Genomic DNA, 20151 nt, shown 5'->3' on the forward strand with positions numbered 1-20151 from the left:
CGGCTGATAAAAGGGCAGTCAGTCCTTGTGAGGGGACTAAATGAAGAGGTGGGATTAGACTCGAGACATATGTGGACTCATGCAAGATACACGTTTGTAACTGCAGTGTGCAGCCATGGTAAGTTATGTGTAACTAAATCTAATGTCCACTAATGGGTCCAGCTTGTTTCCAGCGGGTGTGTGTATAAATAAATCGGCCATTTATGATGGTTATAAAACTATTTATTAAACGCTACGTATTAGCTGTCGTTTGCTAATAGCTCATGTCAGCAACGTTTTGATGTGATTGCGATATTGGCGGAAGTAAACATGGTACCTAGTTATCTATTTAAGTTTTCGTCTCCAGCATACACTTTGGATCAAATTATGTTATTTCTACAGCGTGCTTTGGAAACTTTAATTGGCGTTAATCAACTAACGTTTCTTAGAGTACATAACGTTAATAATTCAGTAACAGTTTAGCTAAAAATACCAACTACTTGTACCTCGAATCTGTATTTACATTTCGTGAAACTTTATACTCCAAAGCATTTCAGACTCAAAATATATTGTCTGTTTTATGTTCAACTCTTCATCTGATGGCAGTCACCATGTTACTACCAGATAATGATAACGTTATGTTTCTTAAGAAAATCGTGATAAAAATTCAGATAAACAATGCAATACTTTGTCTAAATAAATGTCAAGGCTGCTAATAATGTGTCTCATGCAGAACTGTCTCACGTTTGACTAAACGGAATAAAACTACCACCCACTAGATGGCCGTACATTTGCAGAATTAATTATATAAATACATGTATATATTCCCATACAGTACAGGATCTTTAAAGTAGTGCTTTTAGGTGATTATGTTTTGTTAGTTTAGTGGTAATTCTGAAATTGCAGCTGCAGCACATGGAGAATTTGTGAGGTTTATTGTCATTAAACTGAAATATATATATATATATATATATATATATATATATATATATATATATAATGTACACAAACACAGTGAACACAAACACAAACATCAGCTACCCTTCAGCACCGTGTTTTATGTTAACACAGTTTGACCCAAAGAGGCAGCACACCAGCTCCCTCCCAGCCATGTGTACTAATCTCAGGAAGGGGATGTGTGTATGTTTCCTACCAACAATTCTCTACTCAGTAAGGCCATTGTTAAATTGTTCTGTGAAACGGACCGCAGGAGCAGGACAGACCTTGACAGATCAGGCGAAGCATGAAGAAAAGACCTCTGTGAAAATCAATTACATTAGTTATACCTCTAGTTAGCCAGTGTTTTTAAGAGTGCAGTTGATGTTTTTATGATGAGGAGGGACCTGTTAGTTCACTGTGGATCCAGCATGTGTAGGCTGCTGCCGGCACTGTAATGAGCTTCACCGAAAAGGTCACTGATTACACTTTTTCAGCAATAGTGGGGTTTTTTTTTGCTGGAGGTTGAGTTTGACAATGCAGTTGAGATGGTTCTTAGCTGCTCCAGGATCTGTGTACTGTAAGTAAATATTTTCTCTTCTTATTCCAGTCACGAAAGTCTTGGATTGAGGAATCCTTCTCCAAAAGAGAGTGTGTGAAGTTTATCCCTTCATCTCGGGACCTACATAGGTAAACTGGAATCTGATTGCATTGATGAGCTTCCAGAAAAGTACAGGTTTTTATGATTCTCAGAAGAAAAACAGGATGATTTGTTTAGTTAGTACAGTTAGATATTATCAGCAGTGGTTGGAAACAACATTTTTCTGAGAACAAAACTATTTGGCACTCAGCCCTTCCTTCCAGGAATAGAGACCATGTGGATTCTTTGATAATGTGTTATTTCCTGTTTCTTACAGATGTATTCCCGTATGTCAAGTATGCCAAAACTTGATCAGGTATAATTTATGAATTGTGTGTTTATGTGCGTATTTACATCATCCTCAAACCCACTACATTATCCTCCTACACCCCACCCCCTATTCCAATGAAGATCTAGTATTACTTTTTCCTCCACACACTTTATTTCATCATTTCCCCTTTTTGTTCTTTTTTATTTCTCTTGTGTCTTGCCAGATTTAATATTATTGCAAATTTAGAAAAGAACCACTTGTTTAATTTGTCGCAAACTCCCTCAAGGAAAGTGATAAGTCTTTTTATTTTGTTGCTATCCTATATAAAGAAAATAAACATCATGTATGGAAGTTAGTGTTATCAGCAGTGTAGGAGGTTATGAATGGATGAGAGATGTGTGGGAATTTTGTGGGCTGTAAAATCAAACACAACCAAACATAGACCCAAGGACAAAGGGAGGTGAAGAGGAAGGGAGGGAGATGGGAAGGGGGACAAACTGCAGCAGCCTGGCTTAAATAGGCCAGATGGAGGCCTGTCAGCTAACTGTGAATGTTACCCAACAATACCGTGAGTTTGGGGTGCTTCACAAGCAAACAATTACTTTTGATAGCTTAAAAGAGTGATAAAATGTAAATGAAATGATGTGCAGGCACAAAAATAGAAGTTACTCTGAATTTCTGCCACCTGTCACCACCTGCTATACTCAATCACATAATCTTTCAATTGATAGATGTAGTTGTGGCCGCCTGATTGGGGAGCACTCTTGGCAAGAGACCCTTCCCCCCACATCCCTCTATCCTGGTCCTGGACAAGACCTGGAAGAGGACTGGTCCATAGAGCTCCACACCAAAGCCAGTCCCACGAACGCCTATGGGACCGTAGACTTTCAGGACACTGCCACACGCGTATGCAGGGCCAAGGTCTGTGAGACTACTAACTCTACAGTATATGTGTTTCTTACCACATTTTTATGACTGAACTCCCATTTTCTATAAAAGATTACTCCCAAAATGAAGGTACATGCTTGTCCAGGGTTGAATAAGACAGGTATTTGTCTTATGGTTGCTGTATAAACAAGCTTTGGCATACTATGATCTAAGATAGTATCTACGTCACTGAACAGTCACACAGTACCTGAGAAAAGCAGAAATAGCTTCTCAGTCCCTAAAAGTTCCATGTTTTTCCTCTCCAGTATGTTCGTGTGGCTGTGGACTCCATGCCAGAGGTGCTGCTCCAGCTGATGTTGAGGGAGTGGCAGATGGAGAGACCCAAGCTGCTACTGACTGTCCAGGGGGGCTCAGAAAACTTCCCCCTGCCCCTTAAAGTCAAGCAGGCCTTCAGCAAAGGGCTGATCACTGCTGCCCTCAGCACAGGAGCATGGATACTCACTGACGGCATCAATACAGGTAGGTTGATGTACGTTGTTGTAAGATCTGCGTGTGTGGGTCAGTATCACTCCTGAACAACACTGGATGCTGTTGACTTATATGCATCATTATTGGTCCTGATGATATTCAGTTAATTTTACATTGCATGTAAATTTCTGTATGCGATGCTGTTGTAAAAATAATTCCTGATAATTTTCTTGGGCTGTGTGAACTCAAGTAGGTCTGTTCATTGGAAAGGATTTCAGTCCATTCACTCTCAGTGTCCCTGGGTCTAAGAGTTATGCTCTTGAATTGTGTATTTGCTGTGCATTCAGCTGCTCTTTACATACTCTAGGTGTGTCTAAGTATGTGGGCGAGGCAGTGAAAACATTTGGGGGCCACAACCTGAGGAAGAGAAACACAGTCGGCATCACACCATGGGGAGTCATTGACAACAACATGGACCTCATAGGCAGAGATGTGAGCAATGAAATCTTATGTATTGTTGATTTCATCAGTTTGACACTAAATATGTCTAAGTATGGTTCTTGACACTTGGATGTGACTCACTCACCATGGCTCAGGTGTTCAGGCCCTACCAGCCACTGGGTAACCCTTTGAGCAAGAGGGCCTGTCTTAATGGTTTCCACTCCCACTTTCTGTTGGTGGATGATGGAACGCTGGGAAAACATGGCTGCCAACAAGGCTTCAGGAGGAAGCTGGAGAAACACATCCGTCTACAGAAGATACACCCTCGTGAGTCAGTGTGTGTATTTTTGTGCAATACTTACAGGCAGAGAGAAAAGCTCAGGGGCTTGATGTGACCGATGTTATGTCACCCTCTCCTCCCTTCTTTGTAGGACTGAACCAAGGAGTGCCTGTGGTGTGTGTGGTGGTGGAGGGAGGCCCTGCCATTGTGTCCACAGTTTTGGACTATGTTAGCAATGTTCCCCCTGTGCCAGTGTTTGTGTTCGAGGGATCGGGCAGGGCTGCCGACCTGCTCACCTTCTTACACAAGCAGACTTCTATTGACAGGTATGCATGTCCCTAACTGAATCTACAGACGTAAGTCTAATGGAGCTACCTTATTGTGTAAACTCAATGTTTGCTTTGATAATGTTATGAAATGTCACAAATATAACTTACACCTTTACTGCATTTCTTTAGGCAGTTGGATGCTGACATTAAAGAGGACTTCCTTGTCAGGATTGGAGATGTGTTTGGAGTAGAGACAGCAGAAGCATCTCAGCTCTACAGTCTCCTTCTGCAGTGTATGGATCACAGAGAGTCTGTAAGTGAAACACCATTTGGGAATGTTTATGTTGTGATTCAAGACATGTACTACTCACTACTTCCAATATGTTTTTTAATAACAGATAACCATCTTTGACTCCGAGTCAGAGGACCAAACGGCACCTGATGCAGCCATTTTGACAACTAGTCTCAAGGGTATTTATATTTCTCCTCTTGATTGTGACAATAGACATTTTTCATTGCAGACATTTGACATGTCATAGGAGGAAAACTACTACTACATAATAATAATAATAATAATAATGATAATAATAATGATTGATAACAGTAATAACTGCTGCATTTTAAGTTTACAAGTTCCAGGCTTGTTACTGTGCAGGCAGAATTACTGATGCACTTAAATGGAACAATGGAACAATAATTAATGACAGAAATAGGCTTTTCCTGCTAAAATGTCAGCTGGGAGAAAGGTTTGCTATTGTCTAGGAATGCAGAGGTATATATACGTTGTGATGTATGTTTTTTGTTCTCTATGATGAACAGGCACCAAGGCCAGTCCTGCAGAGCAGCTGAGTATGGCCCTCGCCTGGGACAGGGCTGACATAGCACAGAAAGACGTCCTGGTGTACGGACAGCATTGGAAGGTAGGACGGACTCAGTGACTCAGCATATATGTTGTAATTAAACGTTGTTATTGCACATTATATTGTTCATTCTAACAGTCCTTAACAGTTGCTGTCTAATCCTAATAATTGTATGCTGTATGCAGGTAGGTTCCTTGGAGCAGGCCATGCTGGATGCTCTGGTGATGGACCGAGTCAGTTTTGTCAAACTGCTGATTGACCACGGCATGACTATGAGCCGCTTCCTTACTGTGGATCGCCTGGAGGAGCTCTATAACACGGTTATTATTATATGTTGAAGTATCTACTTCTTATGTTTGCGACTCTCCATCTCCTTCAGAATTATTTATTTATTATTTATTTATCTTATTGGTCATGAATAGAAGTACAGCATTGAAATAAAAAACAAAAACATATTACATTTTTTTTTAGTAAATACTTACACCCCACAGTACTTCAGTTTGTCTTGCTGTGCCGTTTACTGTTTTGTTTCCCCTTGGCTCGCACTTTAGTATACAAACAGAAGAAATTCAGTTCTTTTGTTTGTGACGCTTGAAGCGCAAACTCCAAAACTATGGCTTTGATCAAAATCACAATAATGCACTGTAAGTGTTTTGCACCAATAATGTCTTCGTTTCCTGGTCAATTGCATTCAGGGTATTTTCCCAGTTGTTGTTTTAGGATGTTTTGAGATCATAAGACTCTTTATCATCAGTACATTCACACTTGGCTTTCTCCACAGTGCCTTTATCTTTTGTGTATCAATGCCTGTTTATTTATTCATAACTCTGGGATAATAAGTCCCCCTAAGAAACGAGCTAAGGGTCCCAGGGCTGCTACTGTGTACGCAATATGCAACTGTGTTATAAAGTAACAGTAGATCTTTTATTTTGCTCTGATTTGGCAGTTGTCCCGTTTACTACTCTCTAGATAATATTTAAAGTTTCTTTCCACAGTCACAGGGGCAGACGGACAGTTTCCTGCGCCACCTCGTTGAAGATGCAAAACAGGTGACAACTGAGAATGAGAACGCCTATGATCATATCGATATTAATTTACACTCTTTACTCAGACATTATTGGCTTTAACTAGTGTTACTATTTTTGTTGTCAAATCTCCTTGTTAGTGTTAAGCCTATTAAGTCAACTTCATCCTGTTCTTTTTAGTCAAGTTTTAGATGACTAAAAGTCTGGACTTAGTTTTATCAGAGAAAATTGTAACTTTTTTCAACTATAGTTTTGACTTTTTAGTCATCAGATTATACCAAACATTTCAGTCTGGTTTTGCCAAAATATCACTTTGTTTTCTTCTCCTAAACCCTGTTAAACTTAAACTTAAAGGAGCAGTTTGTAGGATTTAGTGGAATTTAGCCATGTGGTTGCACATTTGCATCCCTGTCGGAGAACTACGGTAGCCTTCAGGTAACATAAAAATGCCTAAAGACTCTATTGAGCCAGTGTTCGGTTTGTCTGTTCTGTGCCACTGTAAAAACATGGCAGTGCATCACGGCAGACTCTGTAAAGAGGACCTGCTCCGTATGTAGATATAAAGGACTCATACTAAGCTAATGAAAACACAACAAAGGTAAGAGAGGTTTTGGTATGTTAGTCACAGTTGGTGTTTATTGACATCGGTTCTGTCTCGTCATTGTCTCATCTTAGTCATGGAAAAAAAAGGTAGTTGACGAACATATTTAATCATTGTTTTTGGAATTAATACTAGCTCTTCGCTGGATATTGAGTTGAGCTGCATTTATGTACACTATAGGTATAGGTATAACTGTAGAAGCCATATAAACAATTATATAATATATGTGTATTTACTGTATCTGTGCGTGCATGTGTGTGTGTGTGTGAGAGTAGACTTCTCTTCCCATAGGTTACCGTCTCTCTCTAATTGACATGGGCCTGGTGATAGAGTACCTCATAGGAGGAGCGTACCGCAGCACCTACACTCGGAAACACTTCAGAGCTGCCTACATCAGCCTGCAGGACAAAGTAGCTAGAACTCGTTCTTTCTTTGTCCACTGTGTTTTGATGTCCTTGATAAATGTTGTTTGACTTATGTTTATTAATTGAAATTATGCCTAACCTTTCTTACAAATAATGCACTCTCCTCATTGTTGTTTCGGTGTGAGTATAGGAGGGTAGATGGGACAGTTCCACCTCCTTGTATAAACAGAGACGGGGATTAATACCAATCTTTACCAGGGGCAGGACCCCCCAGGACCTGCAATTCTTTAGAACAGCTCAGCCCTACAAACCCAAGGTTGGTGGGGATTTTTGTCATTCAAATACTTAACTCATAATTGAAACTATTGAAATGTAATTAAATAATTCTGAGAAAGTCTCTAGTCCTATATTGCCATGGTATTGTCTCTAATAGGCACCTTTTGGATCTCTAAGGCAGCCCTAACATCTTTGTACAAACTATATTTATACAATATAATCCCCTTCATAACTTTTTCCTAATGGGATCCCTCCTTCATCTCCATTCCTTTGTGGTTTGTTTTGTCTATACCTCTAACTTTCCCACCTAGGAGCACGATGTGTCACCCGGGAGCAGTCAAGAAATCACGTTGAGCCCTGGCCTTGGTGATGCTCCACTGCTGGTTCCCTTCAACTTCAACGACCTGTTCGTGTGGGCCATTCTTCTTCAGCGTCAGCAGATGGCACTGTTCCTGTGGCAGCATGGCGAGGATGTGCTGGCACGTGCGGCAGTGGCTTGTAAGCTTTACCGCTCCATGGCCTTTGAGGCACGGCAGAGCAGTATGGACGACCACATTTCAGAGCGATTCAAGACACATTCACTGTGAGTGTATGTTAGTGTTGTCTGTACTCAACCTACTAGGACAATTGCAACATAATAAAGTTTGTAGTAGCATGATTAAAGACCCAATCAGTAATCATTTAAATTACGAGTCTGTGTATTAAAAGATCCTTAAATGGTGCATAATGCAGGATATCCCGTCTTTGTATCTTAGTGAGTTTGGTCAACTGGCGGTGGACTTGTTAGACTGTGCATTTCGCCAGAATGGGCAGATGGCCATGAAGCTGTTGACTTCAGAGATGGAGGCATGGAGTCACTTCACCTGTCTGCAGATGGCTGTCTCCTCATGTCATCGACCATTCGTCTCACACTCCTGCACTCAGACCCTCCTCACAGATCTCTGGACCGGTCCGCTCAATATGAGAAAAAACTCCTTTGTGAAGGTAAACATTGTGAACATCACAAGAGTCAGATTAACCAGATTATGTTTAAAATCATACACCTCTTAAATCGCTGATTGTAGGTGTCATAACAAATATTTTCTTGTCTTAGTGTATGAGGTAGTTTTATCACTATAAAGAGTGATACATATAAATACAAATGCATGAACATAAATCTCAGTGGGACCATCACTTTTAGTATTCCTTTGACATTATGACTCATTTCATTAATTGTTAATTAAAAAAATATTGCTTCACTAAGCTTATGTTGGAGGCATGGTTTCCTGATGTTTCTGTATAGTTGTACAAGCGTTCATGATACACTTGTTTTCTCTATGTTTCAGATCATTTTGAGCCTTCTTCTGCCCCCTGCCATCTTGCTACTGGAGTTTAAAAGCAAAGCTGAAATGTGCCATGTACCACAGTCCCATGAGGCAATGCTGTTTGGACTTGAGTCTGTGAAGTCTGCACCGGCAGACGAGGTAGCTGATCACACGGTAAAATGCCAGTAGTGTACTTATCCAGTGCTGTTTTCAAACTGTAACCCAAATCTTGTCTTCCATTCTCTTCTCCTACTCTGCTCTACTCTACTCTCACAGGGCAGTGAGGATGCAGAGCGAGGCCTGTCGTTCCATGACAGATGTTTTGGTCACGTGTCAGAAACTGTATCCTCTACCACAGTGACGTGTCTTTCTTGGATCACAAGACTCTATGACTTCTACACAGCTCCTGTTGTCAAGTTTTGGTTTCACACAGTAGGTGGTGTCCATCTTGTAATACTTCCAGAATTGTTTTTAATATTTCTCTTTCTGACAACTGAGGATTTCCTTCTTGTTTGATGCAGCATGTGTAGTATTTAATGTACATTTTTCTAATGTTTCCAAATCTCAGAATTTTTGTAACAGTCTCTGTTTCCATTTTAGATGTCCTACTTGGCCTTTCTGATGTTATTCTCCTACGTCGTCCTGGTGGAGATGCAGGATCAACCCAGTGTTCAGGAGTGGCTGGTCATAGCGTACATCTTGTCCACTGCAGTGGAGAAAACCAGAGAGGTAAGGGAGCCAGCAGAGCGACATGTTCTCTACTTTATTTCTATTCTCTCACTATTTAGATGCATTGGTGATACATTTTCTACAGAGGGTATTCCTTAAAAAAAAAAAAAAAAGTGTCAATTTGAAGACCAAATAAAAAGTAATTGGTTCATAATACAATGCATAAGCATCTTGGTTGATAGCTCAATACAGCTTAATACTATTTAACAAAGAATATCCAAATATGTAACTCTTAATTAGGTACTCATGTCTGAGCCAAGGAAGCTGAGTCAGAAGCTGAAGATTTGGTTCTCAGAGTACTGGAACGTATCAGATGTCATTGCCATCCTCCTCTTTCTGGCTGGATTGACACTGCGTTGGCATGCTGATCCCTACCGGACGGCAGGACGGATCAGTTACTGTCTGGACATCATCTTCTGGTTCGTCAGGGTGCTGGATCTGCTGGCTGTCAACCAGCATGCTGGCCCTTACCTCACCATGATCACTAAGATGGTGGGTAGAGACTGTACACTACTTGTTGGAGAGGAAGAAAGTGGAGATGCGTTTGTTTTTTTTAGTCACCCCTCTTCTCTCTGTCTGCTCAGACCAGTAACATGTTCTTCATAGTGGTGATGATGGCAATAGTGCTGCTGAGCTTCGGGGTGTCCAGGAAGGCCATCCTGTCACCAGATGAGGACCCATCCTGGAGCCTAGCTCGAGACACAGTCTTCCAGCCCTACTGGATGATCTACGGAGAGGTCTACGCAACAGAGATAGATCGTGAGCGGTTCAAGAGAAACACTAGATACTTACTAACCAGTTTTGATTTAAAGCAGTTGATGACATTGGTGTAGCCTTGAGTTTCTTAGTTGAGGTGCTTAATGTCAGATTAACTTGCCACATGATGAGACGCACATACAGCTCAGGTGATGTTAAAATTAAAAGCAAAGTGAATCATGGAACTTAACTAAAATTAGTTTATTTAGTCATTCTCACCCATTTTTAAGCAATGCTTGCTTGATTATTTTGATAACTAATGCAGCAGTTGATGCTGCGCATGTACAACAAAACATGAAGATGTCAAAGTCTTTAAAGCAATAGTTAGTAAAACATTTCCAAATTTATAATTTTTCTGTTTTTAGATGAGGTTTTTTTCTCCATGCCATATACACCAGTTCCAGGTATTATATGCCAAATCGCACCCTTAATCAAAATTTTGTGTTACGCTTCTCGGGCAGATCAGAGATTCAGGCACAGACACAGGACACGAGGTGAATTTGAAAAAAAAAAAAGGTATTTTACTTGGCTCCAGTAGGTAGTCAAACAAAGAAACTAAAAACAACTCCAACCAGGAGCGGGCAAAAAGCCAAACTGAAAAAGGCAAAGTCACAAACCATAGGACAAGACGAGGGAAAACTCTGGAGACAAAACAAGCACACAAGGAGGGACAAATGCTGGAACACAGAGCGCGCACACACAGGGAAGCAACAAAGACAATCCGACAACCAGAACAGGGACGCAGGGGAGTTTATATGTGAGGGGTTGGCGGAGGGAAAACCCAGGGGCAGGTGATTGGGCACAGGTGTAGTGAATGAGGGCAATCAGGAAACACACTCAGACACAGAGACACAGGAGGGAGCTGGGAGGAGACCAGGGGCGGAGCTACACAGACAGAGACACAGAGACACGGGCCAAAGCCCAATTGTGACATTTTGAATCATACATTAAGTGAAAAAACATCTGAATTCAGGCCCTTAAGCATCTGTGACATTGGTTACAGCATATGAAATACCCGTGACAGTTTGTATTCCCATTGTTAATGTTGGTATTGATTGTTGCCAGTGTAAAGTCTGTTGTGTGTGTGTTTGGGTGTCTTAAACAGCATGTGACGACGGTCATCCGTGTCCTCCCGCTTCCTTTCTGACGGCATTCCTCCAGGCTGTCTATATGTTCTTCCAGTACATCATCATGGTCAACATTCTCATTGCATTTTTTAAGTAAGCATGTTTATAAAGCAAATTCCAAATTACATTTTTACAGTGTAGGACCCTAAAATAAATAGTACTTTTATTTAAATTAATGTTGTCCTCTCAATAACAGCAACATCTACTTTGACATGGCATCAACTTCCAATAAGCTGTGGAAGTACAACCGCTATCGCTACATAATGACCTACCAGGAAAGGCCGTGGCTGCCTCCGCCACTTATCCTCCTCAGTCACATGACCTTTGGAATGAAAACCATCTACAGGAGATTTATTGGGGATGCTGAGCGGGAGGAGAGAGGCTCTGGACTTAGTGAGTACCGCAGTGTGTATGTGTGTGGATATAGTCAGCATGTGTCTTTGTATTCAGTATCTTCTCCTGTTGTACCTGTCTTTCCCAGAGCTCTACCTGGGCCATGAGGATCGTAAGAGGCTCCATGAGTTTGAGGAGAAATGTGTACAGACCTACTTCCACGAGAAGAGTGAAGGTCTCCACAGCAGTCAAATTAACAGGATCAGAGCCACATCTGAGAGGTCTGATTGATTTTCTAATTGATTGGTATTTACCAGGAGTGTAGGATGTGGAGTTAAAGGGACTCTGCCCAATTTATGTTATCTGAGAGTATGACCTTCCGGCTCTTGTGTTCCCTCTCAGGGAAAAATTACAATTGAGAGCTACTTACTGGCCTTTTAGATTTGTTTCCCTTGAGCCCTTGCAGAGGATGATGCCAGTACCTTTGATTCAGATATATCATAGATAAGCAAAATGTAAATGAATAGTGATATATCGGAAAAATATCTTACTTTGAAATTCTCTTTTCTCATATTTTTCGTAGATTGGATTTACATTGTCGCGCAATCCAGCGAGTGTGTATTCCTGTCCTGCTAACACAGGCTTCACTCATATGTCTATATACATGTGACCCACAATATATTATGTCGTTACTGTGTAAAGTGTCCTGTCAGTGGCTTCATATTGTGACAATGGGGTCAGCTGTGGGATCTGGTATATGTCAAGAATGTCAAACATGGGCCGTCATTAATAAAAAGGTGAAAAAACGCGTTTGAAGAGTGTGACTTTTTTTTTTTTGTTCTACTAGAGCCGAGGAGATGTGCATGATGGTGGGGGAGGTCTCAGAGAAGGTCGTCTTCATTCAGGACAGCCTGTCGGAGCTGGACTGTCAGCTGGGTCAACTCCAGGACCTGTCGGCTCTGGCCGTGGACACCCTCACTCTGCTCTCTGCTTCTGACAGCCTGCAACAGGAAGAGGCCCGCCTGGCTCAATGTCGACTCATCACAGCGTCCCGGCACATCCTCCCTCACAGCTGGACCCTCCCGCACAGAAGTGGAGCCGACTGTGATGTACTTAATATGCGGCGAGTGATGCCCAGGTCGTGTAAAAGTAACCCGCCTTCTTTGCTGGAGGGCTGTAGTCTGGTGGCGAGTAGACTGGCATCTCTGGAGTGTAATGTCAGAGCTAAGGGGAGCAGAGGAAGAAGACAAGGACACAATGAGGATGGAGAGGAAGGAGCAAAGGGGGTACTTACTGTTGTCATTTCATAATCATAACTTGTAGTAAGTGAAAGAGAATGAGGATTTAATACCTATCACTGTCTTCTCAGCTTTGTAACAATAATGCTAGCACATAATGAATGACTTCTACAGTTTATATTTTACACATTTTTTTCCTTATGATTCACAGTCTGCTACTGTTGATCAGACACCCTGTCAGTCCTGTGGACCGTCCTGCTGTGTGTCTCCTCTTTCTCCCAGAAGCTGGGAGTCACCACATCATAAACTCTGGGCAGGTGAGCCATACTTGTATCCCAGTCAGGAGGAAACTTCTGTGGAAGAGGAGGAAGAAGGAGAAGAAGAAGAAGAGCAAGAGGAGGAAAGGACACATGAACAGCTGTCTTATGTAGAATTATCCAGAGCCTCTTCCAATGCTGTCCTTCTGTCTGAGCCTCAAGACTTCTCTGAGGGTTTGGTAAATCCTGCCTTTTCTCAGGATGATAGCCGACCAAGTTCTCGGTCCAGACCTTCCAGCCAATGTGGAAGGTCTGTGAAATCCCCCAGGTGGGCATGTCTGTCCAGCGACCGTCTCTATGGCCACTGCAGATCCCTGTCATCCAGTGTGGAGAATATGACTTTCTCTGGGGCACCCCTCACTCCGATGAGGGGATCATGTCCTTTGCTTAACGAACCGATGGACAAAGAGAGTTTGTCTGATGAGAGGAGTTTTAGGGACGACACATCGCTACTGTGCAGCAGGAGCAAAGGTAACGTTGTAGTTTGTAATGCAGGGGTTAGAAAAACTAATTATTTAATACAAACAAAACAATTTAAAACGAAAAAATAAGCCTTTGGTCATAAATCTTTCCGTTAAGCATCCAATTATTGTCAATCTTGATCTAATTTTTGTGTGCTAGAACTGGACATTTATAAAGAGACATGGATTATTTAAATGTAAAGAACTCTTTTTCTCCATGTCTGTCCCTGCATATGATAGAAAAACAAACTATTAACAAATACAATTTGATTTTGTATTATCATGCAGCCCCATTTTCTAACATATGCGTGTTTTTGTTTCCACAGAGTGGTCCAAGTCCTCTGACTTCACTCAAATCTTAAACAGCAGAGGCAAAAGCCATAACAGGAAGACAGTGAAGATCCAAGAGAGCAGTCCAGATACTGTAAGATGTTCAGAGCTTTCTGTTGAGATTTACTTTATGTATGACATTTGAAATTGTTCTCCATGATGGCTCAGAAATGCACTGCCTATTGCATGGATCATCAAACCCTGCTTATTGTTTTGTTTTATATTCTGTGATTCTTCATTTCTTATGGAAAAAAAAGGCAACCACGCAGTCCAATCTGTCTGATGCCTGCTGGAGAAGGTACCGGAGAATGAGAGGAGAGCCTACATGTTGGTCGGCTTCAACCAGTCTCAATCAGCTCAGTAAGGACCTTAAGATTATTTCAATCAAGCACTTATTAGTTATTAGTAATACTGTAAGCATAGGCCACCCCACTGAACCAGAATGCACAGTGGAACAATAAGGAAAATGACAAGGTGGCGGATGATAAAGAGCCCATTGGTTTATCAAACCAAATCCTCTCTGATTTTATCATGTAATCAATCCTGCATATGAATAAATGAACAGTGACATGATCAAATGTGCAATGTATAAGTTACTTATAGTGTAATTTTTTTTAAAGATCTGAATATTGAAAATAACAATATTTTTTTCAGATTTTGAACCAATGGATTTGTTGAAAAAGCAAGTGTTTTCCCATCAGGTAAATCTGTGACAAATTGTGGCAACACACTGTTGTAATTGTGGAAACATTATAAATATTGATGAAATATAAGATATGTTGAGTGTATAATATGTCTGAGTATCTTTGCATTGGCCTTCAGGATGTGTGGAGCCCCACTAACTCAGCATGGAACAGCTGGGCCAGATCAATGAGCCGCAGGTCGTCGTAAGTCTGCCTTTCTTTTGGTCAGCCATAACACTTTCAAAACACTTAAAGACGGTAACAATTAAATCACATATTTTTCTTTATGACTTTGATACAGTTTACAGAGTGGGATTGCCTCTGAAGGTATTTATGAACATACAGTTTTGATGCATTTCTTATAGAATATGTTTATATAATAAATTCATTTGTTATTGTGAGATTTACTTTTTTTTCTCTTTTGTTTTGCTTGCTTCAGCGAAGAGTGCCTCATTCCAGTCCTCTGAAAATTTGTATCCGCACTATTCAGGTATTGCGATATTATGCAGAAAATTAAGATTGATTCATTTTGGCTAACATTTAGTTTTACTCGATTTCAAAAGCTTTTTTGCTATTGTGCATTTGATTTTGTGTTATTATACTTGTATTTTAGCTCTTTTGTTTGTCTGTTAACAGCTATGGAGAGAAACAATCTGATGAGACTGGCTCACACCATTCCCTTCACTCCTGTCTCCCTTCTGGGTAACTTTTTAGTTTGTTGTCACAAGTTATTTCTTGTGGATTGCCATTCCTCTTTCCATTCACATAATCTACTGTTTTCCTTATTCTCTGCAGGAGGTGAGGAGGTGAGCATCTACTCTCTGGAGGAAGTGTCCTCTGATGCTGACCCAGAACGTGGCACAGTCTCCTCCTGGTCGTCACGAGGCGTGTCTGCCCTGCTGCAGCCCCTCTCTAGTGAAGAGGGCCCTATGGATGGGGGTCTCCGGCGGGGCTGCAGGGTGCTGTGTACCTGGGCGGAACGGGACGTGCTCAGACCTGGTCTGGTGTACGTGGTCAAAGCCTTCAGGCCGGAGGTGGTTCGTACCTGGCAAAGGTACTTCCATGGTAGCACGGCACTGCAGCTTTGTTTAAGGGTAAGTGTACCTAAATAGGGATAGTTGACATTTCTCACCAATTAGCATAATTGCTCCTATTTTTGTTACATTTTCACAATTTTAAACCTCCTGGACCTTTAGCTTCCTATTGCTTTAACTTTATGGTTAACCTGTGTTGGATATCCCTGAAGGAGATCCAGCAGCAGAGAGCAGCCCAGAAGATGATGCAAGTGTTCAATGAGGTCAAACCTGATGATATGCATCACTCACCAAGGTGTGTGTTTTCTCTTGTGCATGCATCCTTGTGTGTCTGTGCATGTACTAATGTCTTTTCCCCCTGCCAGGTTTCTAGATGTTGCGCTGGTCCTCTGGCATTCCAATGGCCAGTGGCTGACTATTGAGAGGTACATGTCCGGGGACTTCAGGAAGTACAATAACAACACTGGAGAAGAGATCACCCCCTGCTGTTCACTGGAAGAAATGCTGTTAGCGTTCTCCCACTGGACATACGAGTACTCATGCAGAGAGCTTCTGGTGCTCGATATACAAGGTAGAGTCCTTTGTGTGTGTTTGCAGCATGCCTGTGTATCTACTTATCTGTCTTTTATTTCAGTATTGATGTGTTCTTTTCACAGGTGTAGGAGAGGAGCTGACTGATCCAACAGTCATTATGGTAGACGATCAAAGGTAAGTTTCAGAAACCTTTCCCCTCTGATTTTAGAACTTCAAATGATCTCAAATATTGGTAAAACAGATAAAACCTGTTTCTAGGGGTGAGATGCTTTTTGGTCCAGATAACCTCGGAGAAGCTGCTGTCAGCGGTTTCCTGCAGAAACATTCTTGCGGTGCCTGCTGCCGCAGACTGGGCCTAGCAGGTCAGACGTGTTCAGTGTTAATGTGTATGTGTGTGAGAAAGAGAGAGAATGTGTGCATATTAACATTGTTAAAATATGTGAAGTATACAGGTTTTTTTCTAAACCATATTTGTTTTGTACCCCTTAGCGTATACATAGGATTTTTTTTGTGATTTTTTTTATAGTGTATTCGCATTTAATTGTATGTCACCTCTGTGTCGTCACTCTGGAGGCCAACGTTGGCTCTGAGATAAATCCCCAACAACTTCAAATGAAGACAACACACACCAACAGCCAGCTAATTAAGCCGCGAGTGTTCGTTTATTCCTATAACAACAGTAGTGTTTGAGACATGGGGGTGGGCCCTGCTTTGTGCGTTGTGCTCCACGGCCTTTGATTACATATTAATCATGTCTTTGTGCTGGCGATGTGCTGCTGAGACATTAGCTTTGATTAGCTATTAATTAACGTCTCTGGGTAGGCACGATACCGGTATCTAGAGGATTACTGCTCGGAAAGAAACTGTGCTCAAAAACAAACAAGCACACAAACACAAACATTCAGACACAGTTGTTTTGATATTTCAAAGGTGCATTGTGTTTGCTCTTCTTCTTCTTGTGTCCTCTCCAAGATTTCTCCAACAAATCAAACCAAATTATTAATGTTGGATGTGTGGACTTCCTCCCAGGCCTGTCAGTATTCTCTTTCTTGTGGTAATGACTGTGTTCTTGGAGCGACATGTCGCTTACTGATGTTTCTGTTGTTCAGATTTAAGAACGAGTCCGGACAGCTGTGAGAACAGTAACGAGGCAGAGTCGACATATGGGAAAGAAGAACAAGAGGGCGATGAAACCAGGGTGTAACTGTTGACCCAGGAAGTAGGGAAGGAACCACACATACACTTTTACCGACACATGTACAGAGACTTGCCTGCTGGAACACACATACATACACATGAATATATACATATGTTCTCATAAAATGTGGTCTTTGGTGTCCTGCGTCAGTCCCGATTCCTTTGCAGGGGAAACGGGGAGATAGAAGAGTGAACTCTTATCACAAGCAGTCTGTGACTGGACACTAGAGATTTTAGCACTGCAATTTAAACAAAGGCTTCAATATATTAAGTAAATACTGCCGGGAGGAGGGGAGTTTTTGCAGATTATACTTATAAAATCATTAAGCTGTGTTGTGTGAATCATAATAGGAAATACAGTAATATGATATTGTTTTTTCAAGACTTCACAAAAGTCTAAATTGCCATTTTCTGTATTATTATTATTCTGTATATTTTGATATTGAGGCAATGACAATTATTGTTATGATTAACATACATTATGGATTATTTTAATAAGGATAATATTGTTCCATCTTTGGCTAAAATATAAAAAGTTAAAATCTAACAATGTATGTGTTTGACAGAAAAACAAGACAGAATTGCACCCATAAAATTTCCTTTATTTTTTTTTCTTCCCACAACAAAATGTCTACAAAAGCGATAAAATATAGAATTTAACAAAAATCACTTCAGACCTTCACATTGTATATACATCTCAAAGGAGGACTCAGTAAGGACCCTGCATGACTCTGAACTTCAACCAATGCTAATCCATCAAATGGGGGTGTTTGTGGCTCTCCTTAATGCACGCACAAACACTATTTCATTCTCATGTGAAAATAAAAAAAAATCTACAGTAGAGCTGATGGTTTTTATAGTCGAGTCAGAGTTCAGAGTCCAGCAGAGTCCCGTTTCTCCAAATGAAAAAAGCATAAAATGTAAAAGCTGTTTGTCAGTGTAATCAAATACACATTTTCCTCGGAGTTCTCCTTTTTTGATTGGTTTCTCAAGTAAATTCACACAGTAAAGCCTCTACGCCCCACTCTGCCAATCCTTCCTCTCCTCACTAGCTATGGCACTTTGAAAACAACAAAAAAAAAGGTCTCATTTTATTGTATTTTTAGTTTTGTTATGTTAGTCCTGTGTAAAAGAGGTTCTGCAGCCCAAGAACCTTTTAGGTTTCGGTTACAGATTGCTACATTTTGTTTTATTTGCTCTTGCTGGGATGCAAAAAGACATTCTAAACAATAAATTAACAATTTTTCAACACTACTCCAATTGCACACACGTGTAATGCATTAAGAAAGTATACAAAGCATTGGTAGAGCAAACATTTCATTCTCTCTCTCTCTCTCTCTCTCTCTCTCTCTCAGACACACACATACACTCACACAGGTTTTGTCAGGAAAGGGAGGAGGTTTGGGTTGGAGTGTATTTTACTAAGTGTAGGAAATGCATTTTAAACCAAGTGTAATAAAAATGTTTGCGCAAATTGTCTGAGTCATGACGTAGGATGACGTCTAGTTTTATTGTGCGCTTTGCGATGTCATTCTGTGTTGATGGAGTGGTAAAGGCGTATGATGTGTTCAGCCCCTCACACTGAGCAGGCTACTCCATAACATTCAGAATAGATAACCCCCCCCCCCCCACACATCATTCCCTCCCACTGCAGGTTAAGGGTCTCTGATCCGGTTCAATAAGGCCAGTTCAGAAAGGGCCGTTCACTAACTGGTCATACGATCTCACACATTCAAAGGTTGAGAAAAAAAACCATTTCAAATCGAACAACAAAATTTAAATTGTTTGTGTATAAATAAGAGCATTTTATTAAAAAATTCTTCCAGCTTGTGAAAGGAATTTGCTTTGAACTGACTGAATTGACTGAACCCACCGCCCACCTTGCAGATAACCCCTCCCTCCCACGAAACTCACAATATCATGAGAAGAAAAAAACACAAATAAGCCCCAAATGTTTCATTGCAATGAAACGTCATGCAAATAGAACAGAACAACAATAGGCTAATAGTAATAGAAGAATAGTAGTCATAATAAGAACAATAATAATAGTAAATAGTAATAAAATAAAAAATAATCTTACAATGCAAACATGACAGTAGTAAATGCCTCCAGTTCTTATTGCTACAGTATCTTACTTACAGCGTTGAGTTGCCACTCGTTCTTGCCAGCACATCCCCTCTCGTAAGCCCATCCCATCCCTCTGATTCACAGTCTAACAAGAGAAAATAATAGTGTCACACACAAAAACTTCATATTCAGAGTTGGAATTCACTGTCCCAGGGGTGTTGTGGTGGCGCTTGATTCATAGCTCACCAGTGGACTTCCCTCGCTGTCCCAAAAGCAGCAAAATAAGCAGTAAACACGATTGTACAGTGGTGACAAGAGCACACCGACATACACTAAATATATTTTTTGTTTTTCTTCATGTGCTACGTAACAATGCTTGTCATATAGTCTGGGCTCTAAAGAGATTTGGACAGTGAATTCATGCTCTATACGCACATACACACACTTATCAAAGCCTTGTCTGGGCAGATTCCTTTGCCAGCATACCTTGGCGGAGTATGACATTTTTATCCCAAAAAGTAATTCTTTTATAATTACATTTGTTTCTTGTAAATTTGCAAAAATATTAAACCCTCTTTTAATGCAAAGTCAGAAAAAGAGCTTTTCCCTGAGAGATGCTGTGTAGTGCATCAAGCCTTAATGAGCAAGTGATTGTCTTAAGAGTCACTGGCCTCTGATCTGGGGTCGGGTCAGGGGTCAAGGGAAGGATCCTGTGAATGGATCAGATGGATGTGAGCACATC

At 40.9% G+C, this 20151-nt stretch overlaps 1 protein-coding gene across 1 annotated transcript; it reads left to right on the forward strand.

Moving 5' to 3' along the window:
- The first annotated feature begins 1279 nt into the window (after window positions 1-1279).
- trpm6 (transient receptor potential cation channel, subfamily M, member 6) lies at window positions 1280-18307 on the forward strand. Its single transcript, XM_068704281.1, has 40 exons — window positions 1280-1390; window positions 1526-1605; window positions 1833-1871; window positions 2558-2747; window positions 3020-3233; window positions 3550-3674; window positions 3779-3950; window positions 4055-4229; window positions 4362-4485; window positions 4571-4643; window positions 4992-5092; window positions 5218-5352; window positions 6028-6081; window positions 6934-7068; window positions 7214-7339; window positions 7611-7882; window positions 8055-8283; window positions 8625-8777; window positions 8880-9035; window positions 9204-9332; window positions 9573-9824; window positions 9917-10091; window positions 11194-11308; window positions 11412-11608; window positions 11697-11829; window positions 12396-12834; window positions 12998-13574; window positions 13891-13988; window positions 14152-14254; window positions 14549-14595; window positions 14717-14781; window positions 14879-14904; window positions 15017-15067; window positions 15214-15279; window positions 15373-15671; window positions 15824-15906; window positions 15977-16182; window positions 16268-16319; window positions 16404-16507; window positions 17255-18307. Exons 1-40 carry the CDS (start codon window positions 1373-1375, stop codon window positions 17347-17349), a joined length of 5883 nt encoding a protein of 1960 aa, XP_068560382.1. The 5' UTR covers window positions 1280-1372; the 3' UTR covers window positions 17350-18307.
- The last annotated feature ends 1844 nt before the right edge of the window (window positions 18308-20151 follow it).

The sequence above is a fragment of the Cebidichthys violaceus genome, unplaced genomic scaffold (genome assembly GCF_023349555.1).
Source record: "Cebidichthys violaceus isolate CVI_PGR_0920_01 unplaced genomic scaffold, fCebVio1.0.p SCAF_9, whole genome shotgun sequence".
Lineage (NCBI taxonomy): Eukaryota > Metazoa > Chordata > Actinopteri > Perciformes > Stichaeidae > Cebidichthys > Cebidichthys violaceus.